At 49.4% G+C, this 20548-nt stretch overlaps 2 protein-coding genes across 5 annotated transcripts; both read left to right on the forward strand.

Moving 5' to 3' along the window:
- The first annotated feature begins 340 nt into the window (after positions 1-340).
- On the forward strand, positions 341-4834 carry atg4da (autophagy related 4D, cysteine peptidase a). Its single transcript, XM_057034689.1, has 11 exons — positions 341-653; positions 1283-1544; positions 1621-1704; positions 1802-1975; positions 2054-2405; positions 2711-2775; positions 2858-3012; positions 3105-3183; positions 3534-3610; positions 3688-3807; positions 4055-4834. The coding sequence occupies exons 2-11, from the start codon at positions 1328-1330 to the stop codon at positions 4229-4231; spliced, it is 1500 nt and encodes a 499-aa protein (XP_056890669.1). The 5' UTR covers positions 341-653; positions 1283-1327; the 3' UTR covers positions 4232-4834.
- A 446-nt stretch (positions 4835-5280) lies between these two features.
- Positions 5281-18912, forward strand: LOC130526779 (transcription activator BRG1). Of its 4 annotated transcripts, none has more exons than XM_057034685.1 (34): positions 5281-5402; positions 5865-6103; positions 6381-6513; positions 6663-7184; positions 7294-7392; positions 7478-7736; positions 7945-8071; positions 8367-8540; positions 8626-8799; positions 8877-9050; positions 9143-9190; positions 9284-9414; positions 9501-9558; positions 9616-9725; positions 9791-9938; positions 10011-10174; positions 10267-10333; positions 10681-10791; positions 11292-11534; positions 11627-11740; positions 11949-12056; positions 12256-12342; positions 12425-12471; positions 12548-12714; positions 12782-12945; positions 13180-13440; positions 13523-13600; positions 13696-13914; positions 14009-14271; positions 14599-14707; positions 14806-14907; positions 15124-15256; positions 15345-15484; positions 15574-18912. In XM_057034685.1, the coding sequence occupies exons 2-34, from the start codon at positions 5888-5890 to the stop codon at positions 15607-15609; spliced, it is 4986 nt and encodes a 1661-aa protein (XP_056890665.1). In that variant the 5' UTR covers positions 5281-5402; positions 5865-5887; the 3' UTR covers positions 15610-18912. The 4 variants fall into 4 exon arrangements, with proteins under 4 accessions (XP_056890665.1, XP_056890667.1, XP_056890666.1 ...); XM_057034687.1 differs by having other exon boundaries at positions 13180-13407; XM_057034686.1 differs by having other exon boundaries at positions 9619-9725.
- The last annotated feature ends 1636 nt before the right edge of the window (positions 18913-20548 follow it).

Genomic DNA, 20548 nt, shown 5'->3' on the forward strand with positions numbered 1-20548 from the left:
CTTCTTCTCTCCCCCCTCTCTTCATCCTTATGAGACAACAGGCTGAAGCAGAGGCTGACTGGACTGATAATTTAGTCTGATTAAAAGATCCTCCTGTTGGACAGTTTTATTGATAACGAGTTGTGCATATCCATAACCAACCCATATCCAATATCCAATCATAATAACGTATCTGGCGCCGGTGATACATTAAAAATTGTATCAGGTCACATTTCTGACGAGGTGAAAGTTTGACTAAATCGTCCACAGTTTAGCCGAAACTCAATTATCCGCACGGCTGGAGAATCAACCAATCAGATTTGCCAGAGCAGAAACGTCAACCAATCATTTCATCCGATGTTGGTGCGTCATCGCAGGACAACAGGAAACAGGCACCTTCGGTGCTGTTAAAGAGCTTTTCCATCTAAAGACCAGCGCACGAACGCGTTGTGGTTTAAAGAATCAACCGCCTGCGTTCAAACTCGTTTAACTCTTTGATGAATCTTTTTTATATCGCACTTTGTACAACGCCGGGCTGTGGCATTTAAAAATGCTAAAGCTAACTAGCGTCGGCAAGCTATCCTAGTAACTGTATTCGCGAAGAGGATCTGAAGAAAAATCGTTGAAATGAGCCTTTTTGACACACTGATCATGTTGGCCAGCTTCTACAGCAGGTAAGTGTTTTACATCTAGGACAATACGTGGCTAGAAGGCGTAATTATTTAGGGAGCTCCCCTGAAGCTGCATTAACGCAACGTTTCGAAGGCGTCGAACGTCAAATGTGAATCACATGACAGCCTGTGGGCGCAACAGGGGAGGATTTCTCTGGTGAAACCTCTGTTCCAGGCTGCAGGGACGAGTCTGCTCCTTCTCTTCCCCTTTCCTGCTGCCTGCATTGTGAAATCCGTGGCTTGTAATTACACATTAATAGAGGGACGGGATTCAATGGTTTACTGTTAAATAGAAGCAGCTTCTTCTTGTCTTAAGTTAAATGTGTTCAGAAACTGGTTAGTGCTTGCTGAATGTGTTATTTATTCTGTATAATGTGTCCGGGTTCGAGTTGCACTGGCTGTCATGTGCAGGGCAGGTACACAGGTAGAATATGTCCTCAGGTTTCCTGGCTGTCATAAACTTTGTCCTGTCTGAGCTAGTTTAAAGTTCAGGTGCAATAGAAAAGCAGCACCAACGCAGATGATCGTGACCTTCTGAAGATCGCGAGGAAAGATGACGAACAAGCTGAAGCATCATCACAGCAGAACTGTCATCTAACAGACCTTCTGCTGCCCTTCCTGTCTCCGTTCAGTCCTCTGTCACAGCAGTGAGCTGCAGATTCCAGCTTCAAGGAGGCATGAACTCGGTTTCTCCAACTGCAACGCAGTACGTGACAGGCGGGATGCAGGATGAGCTGGCAGAGAACCGGAGGCAGCAGCCGCTGGAGCACCAGGGCAGCTTTGGCCCCAGGCTGCCCCAGCCCACAGATGCAGGGAGGGAGGTGCCCGGGGAGCCCGACGAGATGGACAAACTGAAAGCTAAACTGATGTCGGCGTGGAACAACGTCAAATATGGTCCGTCTCTGTCTCCTAGGCTGCTGTTTAAGTGCAGAATGGCATTTACTGACCTATTTCCATTTTGTTACTGAAGGTTGGACCGTAAAATCTAAAACTTCCTTCAACAAGATCTCTCCGGTCACCATCCTGGGAGACTCCTATCTGCTCAACAGCGAAGGTGAACTTTAAATCTAAATTTGGTGCGTTTCTCCAGCGTTGTTTTAGTCAAATCAGTGCTTTTGAGCTTCTCTCTCCGCTCTTTCACTTCCTTCCAGACGAAGTGGAGCGCTTTCGTTTGGCCTTCGTGTCGAGGATTTGGTTGACTTACAGGAAAGAGTTCCCACAGCTGGAGGGTTCCACCTGGACCACGGACTGTGGCTGGGGTTGCATGCTGCGCAGCGGGCAGATGCTGCTGGCCCAGGGTCTCCTGGTCCACCTGATGCCCAGAGGTTTGTCCTCCTGCCCATCTGCGCAGACACTTCGTACTTTGAAGCTGATTAAAAGTTTAGACCTTTTGTTTTGGGCAGGTTGGACCTGGCCGGATGCTCAGCCGCTCACCGATGTGGACTTGGAGGTGTTCAGACCTCGCTCCCCAGCCCGGGCCGGAGGAGTCCCCATCCCCTCGTTTGCTTCTCCACGGGGACCCAGCACACCCGAGAGGCCCTTGCTAAGTGAGCAGGCAACCAAATGCAGTCGGAAAAAGAGACTCGAGTCAGTGCAGGACCGGCAGGCGGAGCCCACACACCAAAAGCTCGTGTTCTGGTTCGGGGACCAGCCAACGGCACCGTTTGGAATTCACCAGTTGGTGGAAATTGGCAAAAGTGCAGGGAAGAAGGCTGGCGACTGGTACGGCCCGGCTATCGTGGCGCATATTCTACGGTAACTATTCCTAATATGACTAATGTGTGGCTGCAGGAGGTCCGTCAGTCCTGTCAGAGGCTTTTATACACCAACCTGTGCAGGTTTAAAAAGCTTGGAAGTCCTTTTATTTTCCTAGTTCCTACGATTCCATTTAACGAACACAAAGGTGCATCCCCCTGTTATGGATTCATGGAATCTTCTACAAAGAGTGTCAGTTGAGCCCGGAGATATTAGTAAAGACTGACATCAATAGATTTCTCTCCAGACTGAGGACAGATCTGTATTTGATCCGTGTAAGAATCCGAATCGTGCTCCTGTTCCAGGAAAGCCGTAGCCAGAGCGTCTGCTGTCCACAGTCTGGTTGTGTACGTGGCCCAGGATTGTACAGGTGACCTATAAAACACGTTTTTGCTCATTTAGCGGCAATTTAAAATGATTCGTTCTCCCTGTCATGCTCCTGTAACCTGCAGTGTACAAAGAGGATGTGATGCACCTGTGCGACCCGACACCGAGGCAGACGCCCTCCGACCCTCTGAGCCACCAAGCCTGGAAGTCCGTCATCATTCTGGTGCCGGTGCGGCTGGGAGGAGAGTGCCTCAATCCATCTTACATCGAGTGTGTGAAGGTGGGAATGTCCTTGGTCCGTCTGTGTCCTCTCGATTCATTCAGAGGGAAAGAAAAAACGCTCCCGACTCAAATGGAACGCTTTGTCTTCAGAACATCCTGAAGCTGGATTGCTGCATTGGAATCATCGGTGGGAAACCCAAGCACTCACTTTACTTTGTTGGCTTCCAAGGTGAGAGACGGGATCAAACGACCTTTAACCTCATGGTGATGGAGATAAACGCCACATTGGCAGAGATGGACGTTAGCCAGGCGCCGCAGGGCCAAACAACGCTCGGATTATCGTTCGTTATCGTTGCCTGTTTGAGCATCTGTGGGTCTGATATCGGCCCTGAATCCAGATGGAAATCACCCATTACTTTATTTAGTGGGAGGGATTATTATAAACTGAACCAGAAAAGGTCGCACACTTGATAACACTCGTTAATAAATGTTATCCTCAGTCAGTTTCTGTGGTTAGTTAAAGTGTAAGGTGACGTGTGGTTCAGGGATTATTTACACGGGTCTTCTCATGTCCGTTAGATGAGCAGCTGCTGTATTTGGACCCTCACTACTGCCAACCTGTGGTGGATGTGTCACAGGTCAACTCTTCACTGGAGGTTGGTTTTATTCCTTCACTCCTCTCAGCACATCATCCGAAACGTATATTCATGTCTAAAAATGTGTCATTCCTCAGTCATTCCACTGTAACGCTCCCAAAAAGATGCCCTTTAATCGCATGGATCCAAGCTGCACCATCGGATTTTATGCCAAAAGCAAAAAGGACTTTGAGTCTCTCTGTTCTGCTGTCGGCACGGTGAGTTATTCATCCCCAGCCCGGAGTTTTAGTTAAAGTTTAAAGGAAAAGATGTTTCCATTCAGCAGTAACAAGAGTTTACAAGAGTAGAGCAGCAGTTCCTGGGAAGCTGGACCAGTCTGGGCTCTTGAATTGTGTTTTCTTTCTTCCATTTATAGGCTTTGATGATTATTGTCTATTCCTTCCTGCACTGCAGTTGTGACGCTCACGTCTCGCGTGTTGACCCTGGCGACCTGTCTTTTCTCAGGCCCTGTTGTCATCAAAGGAGAGGTACCCGCTGTTCACCTTCATTGAGGGTCGCAGTCAGGATTACGGACTTGAGGGTCAGAGCACTAACACTGGACCTGCTGCCCACATCCTGCCCCCAGGAAAACTGGGCAGGAGCAACCACAGAAGAAACAGCGATGAGTTTGTCTTCTTGTAGACCCCGTGCTGTGTAGCCTCCATCTATAGGGGGGGGAGAAGAAGAAGAAGCAGCTACTTTCCTTTTCAAACGGGATTTCTGGGCAGACCTGGAAACTGCAGCTTGTGCCGCCACCTCGTGTGGACGGGAACGTTGACTCACTTGATCAGACGCCTAAAGAGCCTCACAGTCAAGCATATGAAGTGCAAATACACTGTTGTCGTCCAGGTATGGACAAAGTTCCACAAAGGAGACGTCTGTCCACTACATGCTCTTTTATTTGCTCATCGTCGGGGCGCTTGGGAAACTAAATTTTGTATGAAATACAATCTGCTCTCTATTATACTTTATTTATCATGTGTGAGTGTTGCAGGCTAAATGGAAAGAAAATATTTAAAAAACATCTATTTGAACTTCTCTGTTCTGAGTTTTATTTGATACGTTTGTATAATCGACTCGTTTGACATCATCTCTTCTTTTATATTGCACTACTGATTTAAGATTGGTTGTCGTTATTAAACTACAGACACTGGAATCCCATTTTTCCTGTTATTTGTACAGTATGCTGCACTTTTACAATAAAAATGTCCCCTTTTAATTGCAGATTAAAGTGGTAGAAAACTATCATCTTAAGTGGTTAATTTGTTTTTATCTGGGTAGGTTTTGACTTGAAACTTAATTCTGAGGTCCAGGTTTCATCTGACAAATGAGATGTATAAAGTTGTGCTGTTTATCATTTAAAGTTCAGGCTTGATGCATATTTTCAAAAATGAACCAAATCCCTAAAATGCAACATTTTCACTTTGTAGTTTTATGAAAAGTAGGCATCTAATGAAGTTTAAATTCACTTTAATTTATAATTTATGACAATAATAAACCCCTAGATATGAATAATTTCAGTTGTGAAAAAGGAAAATGTGTTTTACAGCAATAACGTTTAGCTTTCATGTAAATATAAACGTATAATTTAGTCTTTTGTAATAATGTTTAGTGGAATTTATGTCTGTTTGAAAGAGCTTTACCCACATCCATACGTTCACCACTGGTTTAAGCACCAACTTAGTGGCCAGCGTCCTGCGCATGCGCAGTGCGGGCCAGCCGTGACTAGACATTCGGTCATAGCCGCGGTGGAGGGGGCGCTCGAGCCACGTCGGTGGAACAAATCAACGCTCGAAGGCGGATTTAATCCAGGGTGAGTTGACTAATTGCCTAAACCACCGTGTCCCGTTCCGTGTCCCGCAAATAGAAAGTGGAGCCGGCAGAAATTCACGCAGGTCTGTCTGTGCGGTGGATGCGGGGCCGGCCGGTCGCACAACAGTCCGCCATTCCATTTTCCCCTTAATTGAACGAGACACTGTTTCCATGGAGTGAATGAGGACATCGTCCCCAGTATGTGCGTCATTTATGTTCTCGTGTTCTCCGCGAGTGCGCGACATGCACACGCGTGCAGAGTGGTGCAGCGCGCGGCAGCAGATGTGCGTGTTCACCCTCCAAATAAACAGGTTAAGATGGAGAAACAGGTGATTCCACCAGACTCCCAGTTTGAATGCGAAGACGGAATCTTCTTTCTTTCTTTCTTTCTCCCCCCCCCCCCCTCCCTCCCTTCCTTCCTTCCTTCCTTCCTTCCTTCCTTCCTTCCTTCCTTCCTTCCCAGGGAGGTGCAGGAGGTCCAGTGTGATGTCAACACCAGATCCTCCTATAGGAGGGACCCCTCGCCCAGGTCCTTCACCTGGTCCTGGTCCCTCACCCGGTGCAATGATGGGTCCCAGTCCTGGGCCATCCCCAGGTTCTTCCCACAGTATGATGGGCCCCAGTCCTGGCCCTCCATCCACCGGGCACCCCCAGCCAGGACCTTCCGGTTATGGCCAGGAGAACATGCACCCGCTGCACAAAGTAGGACCTCAGGGGTCTCTCCTTTCCTTTTCTTGACACTGTTGTGAAAGTTTTGACCTTTGCAGCTGCATGAGGAATAACTAATCCATTATGGGATGCAAACATTTAAGGGTCCTTGTCATTGGGAGTTTTGGTAATTATTCAACATGAAGATGTTTTGCCTGTGTAATAGTTTGACCTCTGTCATTACAGCTTTATTATGTGATTGATATGTGACTGAACTACGTCAGTACGGTGCGGATGGTTTGAATTGGGCCCTATTTTAATCCCTCCACAGCCCATAGAGAGCATGCACGAGAAGAGCATGAGCGAGGAGAGCCGCTTCAGCCAGCTGAAGGGTCTGACAGTGAGGCAGGCTGGTCACAGCGGCATGGGCCCTCCACCCAGCCCTCTGGACCAACACTCACAAGGCAAGTGTGCCACCGCAGCCTCATCCCGTCCCACATTGTGTAAACGGAAAAAGCAGAACTTAATATTAAAGCTACAGCTCGTTATCAGGACTTATTGTCGCACATTTTCCTACCTGCACTTACTCGCCAATGTTGACTCTTTTGCACAGGTTACCACTCCCCATTGGGGGGCTCTGACCATTCCAGTCCTGTTCCTTCCAGTGGTCCTCCTTCTGGACCTCTTATGCCGTCATCCTCTTCTTCCACCTCCTCCTCCGGGGGCCCCGGCTCTGCCACTACACCTTTAGATGGCCCCAGTGGAGATCAACACACACTGGGCCCCAATAGCAGGCCTGGCCCTCCAGTGAGCGCTGGCCCAGGACCCAGTCCTGGACCCAATCTAGGCCCAAGCCTTGGATCTGGCCTTGACCCTGCGGGTGGAACTGGCCCTACTCCCTTTAATCAAAACCAGCTCCACCAGCTTAGAGCACAAATTATGGCTTACAAAATGCTGACCAGGGGACAGCCTCTGCCAGATCACCTCCAGATGGCCGTCCAGGGCAAGAGGCCCATGCCTGGGATGCAGCAGCAGCCAATTCCCAGCCTGGGCCCTGGTGCTGGAGGTGGACCAGTGGGTGGGGTACTAGGACCAGGGCTTGGACCAATAGGCTCAGGCTACAGTCGAGCACATGGTGAGCTGGAAACCCTAAAACGGTCATTCGCTGCACCCAAAAGCCCTAATAAAAGACCCCTTATGATGACATTATTAAATATCTGTACTCAATGTGTTTGTTAATTTAGGTATGATGGGCCCCAACATGCCTCCTCCAGGCCCTTCAGGTGCTCCAGTTGGGATACAGGGACAAAACCAAAATGGACCTCCCAAGTCCTGGCCTGAAGGTGTCGCTGGTGCTTTTTTGTACGCATCATTTAATATGGCAGCGACTCAAGCGATGTTTTTATCTTCTGCTTCGCTACTTTCAAGGCCCCATGGTGAACGCGGCAGCCCCCTCCAACACCCCGCAAAAGCTCATTCCTCCTCAGCCCACTGGACGACCTTCTCCCGCCCCGCCGTCTGTTCCCCCTGCCGCCTCCCCTGTGATGCCTCCACAGACCCAGTCCCCCGGTCAACCGGTGCAGCCAACGCCCATGATGCCTTACCACACCAAGCAGAACCGCATTACCCCCATCCAGAAGCCCTGCGGCCTCGACCCAGTGGAGATCCTGCAGGAGAGGGAGTACAGGTGGGGCAGCATCATCCTGGTTGCAGGTCACACAATAAATTCCACATCACGTTACAGAAGTTTGTCTTTGTCTTTCATTATGTTCAACATCGAGTAGATAAAGTATAGTGTTTAAGCTACGTAAGCGAGCTGGACCTCAGGCCCAGAGAGCATTGATGTAGTGGAAAATACGTTTGTCTGTAATACAAACTGTGCTCTGTTCCCTCAGGCTACAGGCTCGCATCACTCACCGCATCGCTGAACTGGAGAATCTACCCGGATCTCTGGCTGGAGACCTGCGCACCAAAGCCACCATAGAGCTCAAAGCCCTCCGACTACTCAACTTCCAGAGACAAGTATGACTGCTGGCAACGTGCAGCTAAAGACACCGGGCAGGGAGTCATTCACACAGCATCAGCGCCTTCTCCCCTCAAATCTGTACCTGCACTTTATGCTAAAAATATTGATTTCCAACAAAGCGAGAGCAGAAAAGGATTCACTTCCTGCCCGGTGAAGCGGGCTATAAATACATTTATCTGGCTCCAAAGCAAGAAATAGCACGTGTGTGTGCCACCTTTATGGTTTAACCTTAAACATCACATGATCAGAGGTCAGTAAAGGTGGTGTTAATCAGAAGTGTTTGTCTAACAGTTACGACAAGAGGTGGTGGTCTGCATGCGCCGCGACACGGCTCTGGAGACCGCTCTCGACGCCAAGGCCTACAAGCGAAGCAAGCGCCAGTCTTTGCGAGAGGCCCGCATCACGGAGAAGCTGGAGAAGCAGCAGAAGATCGAGCAGGAGCGCAAACGCAGGCAGAAACATCAGGTAGGAGGCGTCGGGACGCCGCCTCCGACGGGGATAACAAGCCCGTGTTCCCTCCTCTTAACGCTTACTCACGCCATGTTCCCAGGAGTACCTCAACAGCATCCTGCAGCACGCCAAGGATTTCAAAGAGTACCACCGGTCCATCACTGGCAAAATGCAGAAGCTGACCAAAGCCGTGGCCACATATCACGCCAATACTGAGCGGGAGCAGAAGAAGGAAAATGAGCGCATTGAGAAAGAGAGGATGAGGAGGCTGATGGTAGCAGCAGCATCAGATGACCAGTCACACCAGCGTTTCTGGGCCTCCACCATTTCTCCCTGTGTGTGTCTGTTTAGGCTGAAGATGAGGAGGGCTATCGGAAACTCATCGACCAGAAGAAGGACAAGCGCCTGGCGTACCTGCTGCAGCAGACCGACGAGTACGTCGCCAACCTCACGGAGCTGGTCAGAGCTCATAAGGCTGCGCAGGCTCTCAAGGAGAAGAAGAAAAAGAAGAAGAAAAAGAAGAAAGTGCGGAAAAGAGCAGGAGTAGCACCTGATGATGACGGTAATCACTAGTCGGTATCACGCCGAAACTCACGGATGTGCGATTATCGTTGCAGTTGGAGGTGGCAGAGGGTCAGGCTCCTGCCATGGGTCCTGATGGAGAGGTGGGCAGGAACCTTTATTACTGTCCGGATCGGATTTTCCTCAGAATAACCGGTCCAAGTCCAGTGAAACACGATTCCTCCCCTCTCCCGCAGCCTCTGGATGAGACCAGTCAGATGAGTGACCTGCCTGTGAAAGTCATCCATGTCGACAGTGGAAACATTCTGACCGGGGTCGACGCTCCAAAAGCCGGACAGCTGGACACGTGGTTGGAGATGAACCCTGGGTGAGCCTGACAGGGATGAAAAGGGCTGTGTGTGTCCTGCTCCTGCTCTGGGGCCGTCTGATATCAAGCCTGAACTCTCTGTCCAGTTATGAGGTGGCTCCCCGTTCGGACAGTGAGGACAGCGAGGAAGAGGAAGAGGAGGAGGTGGGTTCTTTGAATTCTTGTGATTGAAGCATTTTAGACGGCTGACTCGCTCTTTAGGAGGAGGAGGAGGAGCCCCAACCATCTTCTGCTAGCATGGAGGACAAGAAGAAGATCACAGACCCCGACAGTGAGGATGTGTCAGAGGTGGACGTGCGGCACATCATTGAGTGAGTGCAGAGCTACACGCACACCAGGTTCCCTGCTTGCATTGAAACGTGCGCTTTGTCTGCAGAAATGCTAAACAGGATGTGGATGATGAGTATAGTGGTGCGGCTTTTGCCCGGGGGCTCCAGTCTTATTACGCTGTGGCTCACGCCGTCACAGAAAAGGTGGAGAAGCAGTCCACGTTGTTGGTGAATGGGCAGCTCAAGCAGTATCAGGTGGGCAACCCCATGAGAGACCCTGCAGCCCCCAGGAAGCCATTTTGTGTCACCTACCTTCCTTGTCTGCAGATTAAAGGCCTGGAGTGGCTGGTTTCCCTTTACAACAACAACCTGAACGGGATCCTGGCAGACGAGATGGGCCTGGGAAAAACCATTCAAACCATTGCTCTTATCACGTACCTCATGGAGCACAAACGGCTCAACGGACCCTACCTCATTATCGTACCCCTGTCGTGAGCGCACCCTCATTCCCTGCAGATATCTCATCTCTTTTCTACTTCCCATGGAAGGAAAAGCTTTTTAACAAACTCTCTCTCAATGACAGAACTCTTTCTAACTGGGTGTATGAGTTCGACAAATGGGCGCCGACAGTCGTGAAAGTGTCCTACAAGGTGAGCACTCGCCATCCGCACTGAAAATACATTCTGTCGCTTCATATTTCTGCTGAGCTTCAACCATGAGATGGTCACCATTAAACTTCAGGCCATCCGTGAAGCCCTCTAACATGTGGGTGCCAACATAGGATGATAAATACATAATATCTGTATTCCTGTTCAATTTATTGTTGCAACATCTGATCTCTTTTAGACTTCTTGTATAAACAGAGCGGGTCAACATAATATCACCCTTAAGATAATCAAAGTCCAACTCTTTAGTAGTTATAAATGTAGCAACAACCGGGCCTGTTCAAGCTCGCTGGAGCTTATTTTGTTCTGAACCGACTCGTTTATGTCGTCAGGGGTCTCCTGCTGCTAGAAGAGCCTTTGTTCCACAACTGCGCAGTGGAAAGTTTAACGTTTTACTCACCACTTACGAGTACATCATCAAGGATAAGCAAGTGCTGGCCAAGGTGAGATCACGTGGACCAGGAAACACACCTAATGTTTTTCTAATCTTTGCACACCAGCAACTCTATTTTTCTTCTCTCGTATCTGATTTGGTGATCAGTTCGTGCTCTTTTCCTGTGCTTTTTGTCGCCAGCTGTTGCTCCCTAATCCCTAAAACTCCCGAGGTATTTAATCCCAGCCCATCTGATTGCCCCTGTGCGTCTCAGTGCTCTCTCCTAGGTGCTGCCGTACAATGACACTGCCTGTTTACCGAGTCTCCCTCTGTCCTCTGTGGTCGTCATGCTGCTTTGCTCTCATGTATTCATATAGGCTTCCTGACGGTGGAGACAGGTGGGTGTTGTAGTCCAGACACGTTTTCCCACAGCTCACGGCTTTGGCTTAGGACTGAACCAGTGTGGGTCATGGAGTCAAAGCTGGCCAAGCGATCTGGTGTGGGTGCACCAACCGGAGTGTCGTGCTTGCTTTATCCACGCGCACCCCCTCTCTTCTGTCTCCTGACCAGATTCGCTGGAAGTACATGATCGTGGATGAAGGCCACCGTATGAAGAACCACCACTGTAAGCTGACGCAGGTTCTGAACACCCACTATCTGGCTCCTCGCCGAGTCCTCCTGACGGGAACGCCGCTGCAGAACAAACTCCCGGAGCTCTGGGCACTGCTGAACTTCCTCCTGCCCACCATTTTCAAGAGCTGCAGCACATTCGAGCAGTGGTTCAACGCCCCTTTCGCCATGACTGGAGAAAAGGTTAAAAGATGGACTCTGTGTGGTTGCAGCACCAGCCGTGTGTGGAAGGATCCTCCAAAAGATGCCAGATTTCTCCTGTATTTCCTCTTCAGGTGGACCTCAATGAAGAAGAGACCATCTTGATTATCCGTCGTCTCCACAAGGTGCTCCGCCCTTTCCTGCTACGCAGATTAAAGAAGGAAGTGGAGGCACAGCTTCCAGAGAAGGTACGTTGGACAGCACCTGAAACAGAAACTTGCAATTGCTAAGAATCGATCAATGGTAATTAGTGACCGTATGTGAATCCTGACTGGTAATGCCAACTCATAATGATAATTACTGAACCGGAACAACTTTATCTGAGCAGGAACGAATCAGCTGACGTCTTTTTGTGTTGTGCGTCGATCGCCTGGCTCATCATCTGCTGTCCTGCAGGTGGAATATGTGATCAAGTGTGATATGTCAGCTCTGCAGAGGGTGTTGTACAGGCACATGCAGGCCAAGGGGGTTCTGCTGACTGACGGCTCAGAGAAGGATAAGAAGGTGAGGCCCTGAGCGCCAGTACCAGTGTGTATGGGTGTGTTCTTCCAGGTGTGATATTCCAGTGATCATGTGACCTATAATATTCCATGTGACAGACTGGATGTTTTCTGACTTATTTGACAAAGCATTTATGTCCTAATTTGTGCATCAAATCTTTTCTCTTTTTTTTGCGTAATGTTTCAGAATTTGTCTTTTTCAGGGTAAAGGAGGCACAAAGACTTTGATGAACACCATCATGCAGCTGAGGAAGATCTGCAACCATCCTTACATGTTCCAGCAAATAGAGGTAAGCGAAAGAGAGGCTTCGGGCCCTTTGAGCACCGCTTGTACTCCATGAAATGACAGTAAATGTTGGGTTGTTTGTGCAGGAATCCTTCTCTGAACATTTGGGATTTTCTGGTGGAATAGTCCAGGGGTACGTTTAAATGAATCGCCCAGGTCAACGGTTACAGGCATGCAAGTGTTGACTAACGTCCTTGTTCAATGGGCAGTCCTGACCTGTACCGGGCATCGGGAAAGTTTGAGGTGCTGGATCGAATTCTCCCAAAGCTGAGAGCAACAAACCACAAAGTGCTGCTTTTCTGTCAGATGACCTCGCTCATGACAATTATGGAGGACTACTTCGCTTACCGCAGCTTCAAGTATCTGCGCCTGGATGGTGAGCCTTCACGTCTTTGTGGTAGCGGACTTTCTCTCTTCCCCTTTTCACCTTCTTCACGTCTCAGGCACGACCAAGGCTGAGGATCGAGGAATGTTGCTGAAGACATTCAATGACCCAGAGTCAGAGTACTTTATTTTCCTCCTGAGCACAAGGGCCGGAGGCCTCGGCCTCAATCTGCAGTCTGCCGACACTGTGGTGATTTTTGACTCCGACTGGAATCCACATCAGGTATGTTGCTTTTCCCTATTTTCATCAACATTAAGCCGTTTTGGCTCCGCCTCCATCCACCTAATCGGACTTATTAGCACTTTTTGATCAGATGTATTTGCTTCTTTCCTTCTCCGAGGATATATATTAAATCACCCTTGCAGCAGCCATGTCTGCTTGGCCATCCTCCAAGAATAGACCATTTAACATTTAAATGCCAATATTGATTCTTTCTCTTCTTCCCGATCATCCCAGGACCTTCAAGCCCAGGACAGAGCCCATCGCATCGGTCAACAGAATGAGGTACGCGTGCTCCGTCTTTGTACTGTCAGCAGCGTGGAGGAGAAGATCTTGGCCGCTGCCAAATACAAACTGAATGTGGACCAGAAGGTCATCCAGGCTGGAATGTTTGACCAGAAGTCTTCCAGCCATGAGCGCAGGGCCTTCTTACAGGCCATCCTGGAACACGAGGAGCAAGACGAGGTCTGGGGTCAGGAAGTGTGTCTACGCATGAATGTGTGTTCAAGCACCAGCAACACACAATCAGAAAATGTGCTTTCTTATGCGCTGCTTGCCAATGTGTGTCTGCTGTATTCAGGAGGAGGACGAAGTGCCCGATGACGAGACGGTCAACCAGATGATCGCCAGAAGTGAGGAAGAGTTCGATCAGTTCATGGTCAGAGTTTTCAAGATACCTCAAAGCTTACTGAAGCCCCAAGCTGCAGCAGTTAATCAGCCACATTGAGATTATTCTTCCTCTTGCTCCTCCAGCGCATGGACCTGGACCGGCGCCGCGAGGAAGCCCGTAACCCGCGGCGTAAACCACGTCTGATGGAGGAGGACGAGCTGCCCACTTGGATCATGAAGGACGACGCCGAGGTTGAGCGACTGACCTGCGAGGAGGAGGAGGAGAAAATGTTCGGGCGAGGTTCTCGGCAGAGGAAAGAGGTGGACTACAGCGATTCGCTGACTGAGAAACAGTGGCTGAAGGTGGTTTCAAACCCGAGACGTTGAAACGGGAGAGAAAAGGTCGCTTTCTGGAGGAGGAAACAATCAGTTACTCTTTTGTGATCCTTCTGCTCAGGCCATCGAGGAGGGCACTCTGGAAGAGGTGGAGGAAGAGGTACGTCACAAGAAGACCACCCGCAAGAGGAGGAGGGACCGCGACCTGGACCTCCCTGGTCCATCTTCGTCTTTGGGAGGGCGGGGAAGAGGGGACAGAGATGATGATGGGAAGAGGCAGAGAAAGAGGGGGCGGCCACCTGTGGAGAAACTCTCCCCAAACCCTCCCTCCCTCACAAAGAAGATGAAGAAAATTGTGGATGCCGTCATCAAGTATAAGGACAGGTAGCAGAAATGGCAACAGGCACCATCATGAGAATGCACACACAATAGCATATAGCTGTATATACAGCTAAATGTAACCTTCCTGACCACATCACCTCGCTTGATTCTGCTCTAAATGTAGATGTGACATATTGACAGTGATGATTACGTATGAGGTGTTTAATGAATCTGTTCAAAGGAATGTGGCATTAGGTTTATAGCAGAACTCTGAAGCTGAGGGGGACTTTATTTCATATATTTCGTGTCATTTACCTTAAACACCATCGTGCTTAAGTTGAAAAATTATTTTCTTTTTAATGGCTTTTGTGGTGATGTCAATTCCTGCAGCGCTAGCGGGCGTCAGCTGAGTGAGGTGTTCATCCAGCTGCCCTCTCGGAAAGAACTTCCAGAGTACTACGAGTTAATCCGAAAGCCTGTAGACTTTAGGAAAATTAAGGTAAAAACAGTAATCACAGCAACAACTCCTGCCTTTCCTGATGGAATCCACGGGGAGCGGGAGGCCTTTAACCTTGTGCTCTACACCTGCTGCTGTAGGAGAGGATCCGGGGTCATCGTTACCGCAGTCTGGGTGACCTGGAAAGAGATGTCATGTTGCTCTTTCAAAATGCTCAAACCTTCAACCTGGAGGGCTCGCTGGTGAGAACATTGATAAAAACACCCACCGTTCCAGTGGTGATCAAATACAGATGCAAATACTGTGCTAATAAACTCCACATGTCCCCCTGCTGTGACAGTAACTGTTCGTTGGATTTAGTGTTTCGGAGGCTCTGTGCCAAACTGTTGACAGGTTTTTAATTTAACCCTTTCTGTGGAAGTGCGTTTTTTACAAAGCCGTTTCTCCCACACGCGAAGATCTACGAAGACTCCATCGTCCTGCAGTCGGTCTTCACGAGTCTGCGGCAGAAGATCGAGAAAGAGGAGGAGAGCGAGGGAGAGGACAGCGAGGAAGAGGAGGAAGAGCTGGAGGAAGGATCCGAGTCTGAATGTACAGGAGCTGATCCAGTCAGAGGGTAGCTGCGGTTCTGATGACATCTCCATTGTAATGCTGCGATCCTCTTTTGATTCCGCTCCAGCTCGCTCTGTGAAAGTGAAGATTCGTCTGGGCAGGAAGGACAAAGGCAGCGACCGAGGGAAGGCACGCAGCCGGCGGACCGGCCGCAGCAGAGCCAAACCCGTTGTGAGCGACGACGACTCCGAGGACGAACAGGAAGAGGTAGATCAGCCTTCACACGCCTGTGGATCGTATTAAAACTGGGCCGCACGTCTGGAGATGAGAATAAGATGTTGTTATGATGTTTCCAGGAGCATTCCCCCAGTGCCACTGACGAAGAGTCCTGAACTGTTCTGTTCATGTGAAGGGAAGTAAAGCACAGCAGAGAGTAAACACACAAACATTTGTCACCTCCATCCACGCTCTGGTTCATACTGAGTAATTAACACAAACAGACTAATTACCATGTCAAAGTAGGATCTTCTGCTTTTTCCTGTATTTTTAGAACTGCTGTGATGACTTTGACTGTGAATGTTGTCTGTATGCAGGTCTGGAGCTGTCTAACACATTATTAAAGCAGTAAAAACCCGTCCAGATAAACCCAAACAAACAACAGAACCTACAGACAGAGACAGTAGAACTGCTGCTGCTCAACAAATCGGCAGAAAAGTTGAACATTCGTGTTTTTCCGTTTCCGTTTTTGAACACTTTAAAAATGGCTGATACAGTGGCATGCAGAGGTTGGCACCTTGCCTCGTTAGTACCGCCCCCTTTAGGAAAGTACCACTGCTTCTGAACACGAGTCCAGACCGAGGGAACACGGGTCCAGACCGTTCCTGGTGGAGGGAACATGAGTCCAGACCGTTCCTGATGGAGGGAACACGGGTCCAGACCGTTCCTGACCGAGGGAACACGAGTCCAGACCGTTCCTGACCGAGGGAACATGAGTCCAGACCGTTCCTGACCGAGGGAACATGAGTCCTGACCGAGGGAACACGGGTCCAGACCGTTCCTGATGGAGGGAACACGGGTCCAGACCGTTCCTGACTGAGGGAACACAAGTCCAAACCGTTCCTGACTGAGGGAACATGAGTCCTGACCGAGGGAACACGGGTCCAGACCGTTCCTGATGGAGGGAACACGGTCCAGACCGTTCCTGACTGAGGGAACATGAGTCCTGACCGAGGGAACACGGGTCCAGACTGTTCCTGATGGAGGGAACACGGGTCCAGACCGTTCCTGACCGAGGGAACACAAGTCCAAACCGTTCCTGATGGAGGGAACATGAGTCCAGACCGTTCCTGACTGAGGGAACATGAGTCCTGACCGAGGGAACACGGGTCCAGACCGTTCCTGATGGAGGGAACACGGGTCCAGACCGTTCCTGACTGAGGGAACATGAGTCCTGACCGAGGAACACGGGTCCAGACTGTTCCTGATGGAGGGAACACGGGTCCAGACCGTTCCTGACCGAGGGAACACAAGTCCAAACCGTTCCTGATGGAGGGAACACGGGTCCAGACCGTTCCTGACCGAGGGAACACGGGTCCAGACCGTTCCTGATGGAGGGAACATGGGTCCAGACCGTTCCTGATGGAGGGAACATGAGTCCTGCCCGAGGGAACACAAGTCCAGACCGTTCCTGACCGAGGGAACACGGGTCCAGACCATTCCTGACCGAGGGAACACGGGTCCAGACCGTTCCTGGTGGAGGGAACACGGGTCCGGACCGTTCCTGACCGAGGGAACATGAGTCCTGACCGAGGGAACACGGGTCCAGACCGTTCCTGGTGGAGGGAACACGAGTCCAGACCGTTCCTGATGGACAGAACACGAGTCCAGACCGTTCCTGACCGAGGGAACACAAGTCCAGACCGTTCCTGACCGAGGGAACACGGTCCAGACCGTTCCTGATGGACAGAACACGGGTCCAGACCGTTCCTGATGGACGGATTCTTCCTTGCAATAGTCTTCCACCTCTGTGAGGCTCCTGGGCCGTCACGCATGTTTGGCTCCTTTCGGGTCCACCCACAGCTTTTCCATGCTGTTTAGGTCAGGTGACTGTGGTCAGGTGACTGTGGGCAGGTGACTGTGGGCAGGTGACTGTGGGCAGGTGACTGTGGGCAGGTGAATGCCAGGGGCAGCAACACAACCCCGGAGCATGATCGATCCACCCCCTGCCTACCAGCCGGACAGGTGTCTCTGTGCCCTTCGTTCTCCAAACAGACCTTTGCTCATCGCAGCCCAAGAGTCCTGTTTAACCCGCTGGTCCAAGGGACTTGTTTTCAACGTGTCCTGGGCTTTTCCTGATGCTCTTTTACAGAAGTCTGACACCAAATGGTGCAGAAGGAAGCAGGAAGTTCTCCAGAGTCTGAAATCTTCCTGGAGGCCTCATCATCAGTTCCTTTTAACCCCCATTTCTGGACAGGGTTAGCTCCCTGAAACCCCTTTCCTATCAGTCTTTTAGCCTTTTCATCTAATCTTTGTCTACTTAAGCCTGGCCGCTCCCTAATGATGGCTGTAAACAAGCCATGACCCCAACAGGCATCAGGCAAAGTTCTCCTGAGGTTCCTCTTCTGTTCCAGGGTTCTGCTGTCTCCTTTACACATTAAATCTGTACAAAACAAAACTAATGATATTGATCGTTTCAGCCAGGCTGCCCGAACCTTTGCATGCCGCTCTAATTCCAAATCATATTTAATTTAAGAAGATAATTGCCAATCAAATTCCATAAATGAGTTCACTTGATCTTCCGCTTAGGTTTTTAAAAAAAAAGCAGGTCAAACGTTGTTACTTAAACATTTAAAGTGCTCATTATTTATCAGGAGTTACAATAATTCCTTTATTAAATGTGACAGTTTGAGTTATTTTTCTCTCAGTTTTGTTCACATCAGATGAAAACGATCGTCTTTTAACTCTGAATATTTTTGAAGCGTCCCAGAATAAAAACCCAAATCTTGCGCGTTACCAGTCAAGCCTTCCCTTCAGACACATAAAGGGGTCCACTTCCGTCCTGCTGCCATCACTGAGGCGTGGCGCTGTGGCCCACACTCCGTGTTCGCTCTGGAAACCCAGTCTCTCCCGCCAAATCCACATCATTTTCCAAGATTTTGTATATACAATCCAGCACAAAATCCGAATCTGTGATTCCTTGCTGCTCTCCTGCTGCGCTGCACCTGTGTTCGCACCTGGAACTGCTGATTGTAGACTCACCGAGGTCCTGGTTCATCAACAAGTACTGTAACTTCATTGTTCCTCCATCAGCTGTTGTGTTGTGTATTTAAAAACATGCCTGCTGTACTTTTTATGTTCTTGAGTTTAAGACAAAGGACCAGAGGGACGGCAGCTCCTCTCTGCTTGTGGAAAAGCCTCATGGCTATATGGTGTTGGATAAGATGTATAGCGTATTTTTCAGTAAAATGTCAACGCATGTTTGTACAGCTCTTACACCCCCCCCCCCCCCCCCCAACCTTGGTCAGTACCTAGAGTGAAGAGCAGACAACCAAAGCGTCCACATTTTTCTCTACTTGATTGTTAATCTAGTCTTATCATTCTTATCTCAGACTGATAGGCCTTGACATTAATAGGTACGTGTTTTTGTGTCACTGTTACTGAAACTCAAACGTATCAATAAATGACGTCAAAGTGAATGTGTGCGGCGCACTGTTGCCCAAAAAAAGCGTGTTTTCAATCATTCACGATCCACGCGTTTAATAAACCGTGTCTCGATTTGGCCACCGGGGGGAGATCAGAGTCCTCCGCACCGCATCTGGTGGAAATCTCAGAAAACGTTGGATTTTCTTCCAAAAAGAGATTAAGACTGAACAACTTATTCCTGTTTCTTCTCATGCATCACAAAAATTGCCTTCTCAGTCAGACAAACACAGCGGCAACCTTGAAATATCACGCTCCATTTGAACTGTGCTGATGTTTGGGGGGGAGCGGCACGTGTTTGACAGTCAGGTCTGTGCGGGGGGGTCCTCACGTTTGGATCTGGCAGAGAGCAGGCCAGCAAGAACAGATTTGGTTTCCTCATTTCCAGGAACTTGAACTTCAACCAGCTGTTAGCAAAAGTCAGAGAGGGGCCCCAGCACTTTACAGCTGCGTGTGTGTGTGTGTGTGTGTGGTGTGTGTGTGTGTGTGTGTGTGTGTGTGTGTGTGTGTGTGCTTATCAGACTGACCCTGAAAAACAGGACTTTACGTTGACATTCTGTGAATGCAGAAGCGCAGAAAACGGATAAAATGTTCCTGCAGTGCTGAACGTCACGTGCACTGGTGTCAATCCCAGTTTATAATCCCAGTTTGAAATTCTGCTTACGTTCCAGTTTCTTCTGCAAGTGCCCTACAAGCTTAATAATCCAGTTTGTGTCTCAAACGATGCAAAAACAAAGAAGAAAAAGTCAAATATTCACGAATATTCACACATGCTTCCTTAAAACAAGCACCCAGAACTCTGCGTAACTCACTAAATACACAGAATCAGGGCGTGAAAGACGCCTCCGAAATGTCACGTTTGTTTGAACTTGGTGGGAGATAAAACAGCGCGACCTTTATCATCCGTTCGCCCTGACATTGAGATGATTGTTTTCCTTCACCACGTGACTGGCGCTGCCCGACCTTACATGTAGTAAGAGGCCTAAAGGCAGAAAGTAATCCAGCCGCTCTTTCAACATTCCTGGAATAGCCGACATCCTCCCCCACGTCTCTTTCACACACTCAGGGTTCCCTGGTGGAATTATTGGATGCTACTTTTCCAGGCCAGTGTCCTAAAGGCTTTATCTGGAAAAACAACCACATTCTGAGAATTCTATTGTCCTTTTGTCTTTGCTGCAGCATATAAAAATTGATTTTTAGTGATAAGAAAATTATTTCTATCAACTAAACAAGACTGCCTGCAGTATTTTAATAGTAAACATTAAAATAAGGCTTTTTCTCCCCCCAGAATTCTTCATTTCTCAACTTTTGGTCGGTGAAATGAAAACGTCACCAGAAAAATCCCTTTTCTTCCCAACAAATCTGGAAACCTGTTAAAGTTCCAACATGACGTTTCTCCCCAGTAGTCATCGGTATCCGAAATCTCACGTGACCTCGCGTTGCCCCATTTTTTTCTTCTCCTCCCTGACACGCGCACGCGCCGGATACCGGTTGGGGCAGAATGTCGCACACCCACTCACGCGCGTGCTCGAGGACGGAATGATGCTGCAGTACTGTGGCCCCGCCCCCGGAGGTGCTTCGTCCACTTCTGAACATCACGCCACTCCTGAAGCCCCGCCCCCGATGGGCTCA

The sequence above is a fragment of the Takifugu flavidus genome, chromosome 6 (genome assembly GCF_003711565.1).
Source record: "Takifugu flavidus isolate HTHZ2018 chromosome 6, ASM371156v2, whole genome shotgun sequence".
Classification (NCBI taxonomy): domain Eukaryota; kingdom Metazoa; phylum Chordata; class Actinopteri; order Tetraodontiformes; family Tetraodontidae; genus Takifugu; species Takifugu flavidus.

Coding starts and splice junctions, on each gene's coding strand:
- atg4da (XM_057034689.1), top strand. CDS start 1,328: ATGAACTCGGTTTCTCCAACTGCAACGCAGTACGTGACAGGCGGGATG. Junction 1,545..1,620: donor GTGGAACAACGTCAAATATG/GTCCGTCTCTGT, acceptor TTGTTACTGAAG/GTTGGACCGTAAAATCTAAA. Junction 3,611..3,687: donor AGGTCAACTCTTCACTGGAG/GTTGGTTTTATT, acceptor GTCATTCCTCAG/TCATTCCACTGTAACGCTCC.
- LOC130526779 (XM_057034685.1), top strand. CDS start 5,888: ATGTCAACACCAGATCCTCCTATAGGAGGGACCCCTCGCCCAGGTCCT. Junction 13,601..13,695: donor AAGAGTTCGATCAGTTCATG/GTCAGAGTTTTC, acceptor TTGCTCCTCCAG/CGCATGGACCTGGACCGGCG. Junction 13,915..14,008: donor CTGAGAAACAGTGGCTGAAG/GTGGTTTCAAAC, acceptor CCTTCTGCTCAG/GCCATCGAGGAGGGCACTCT.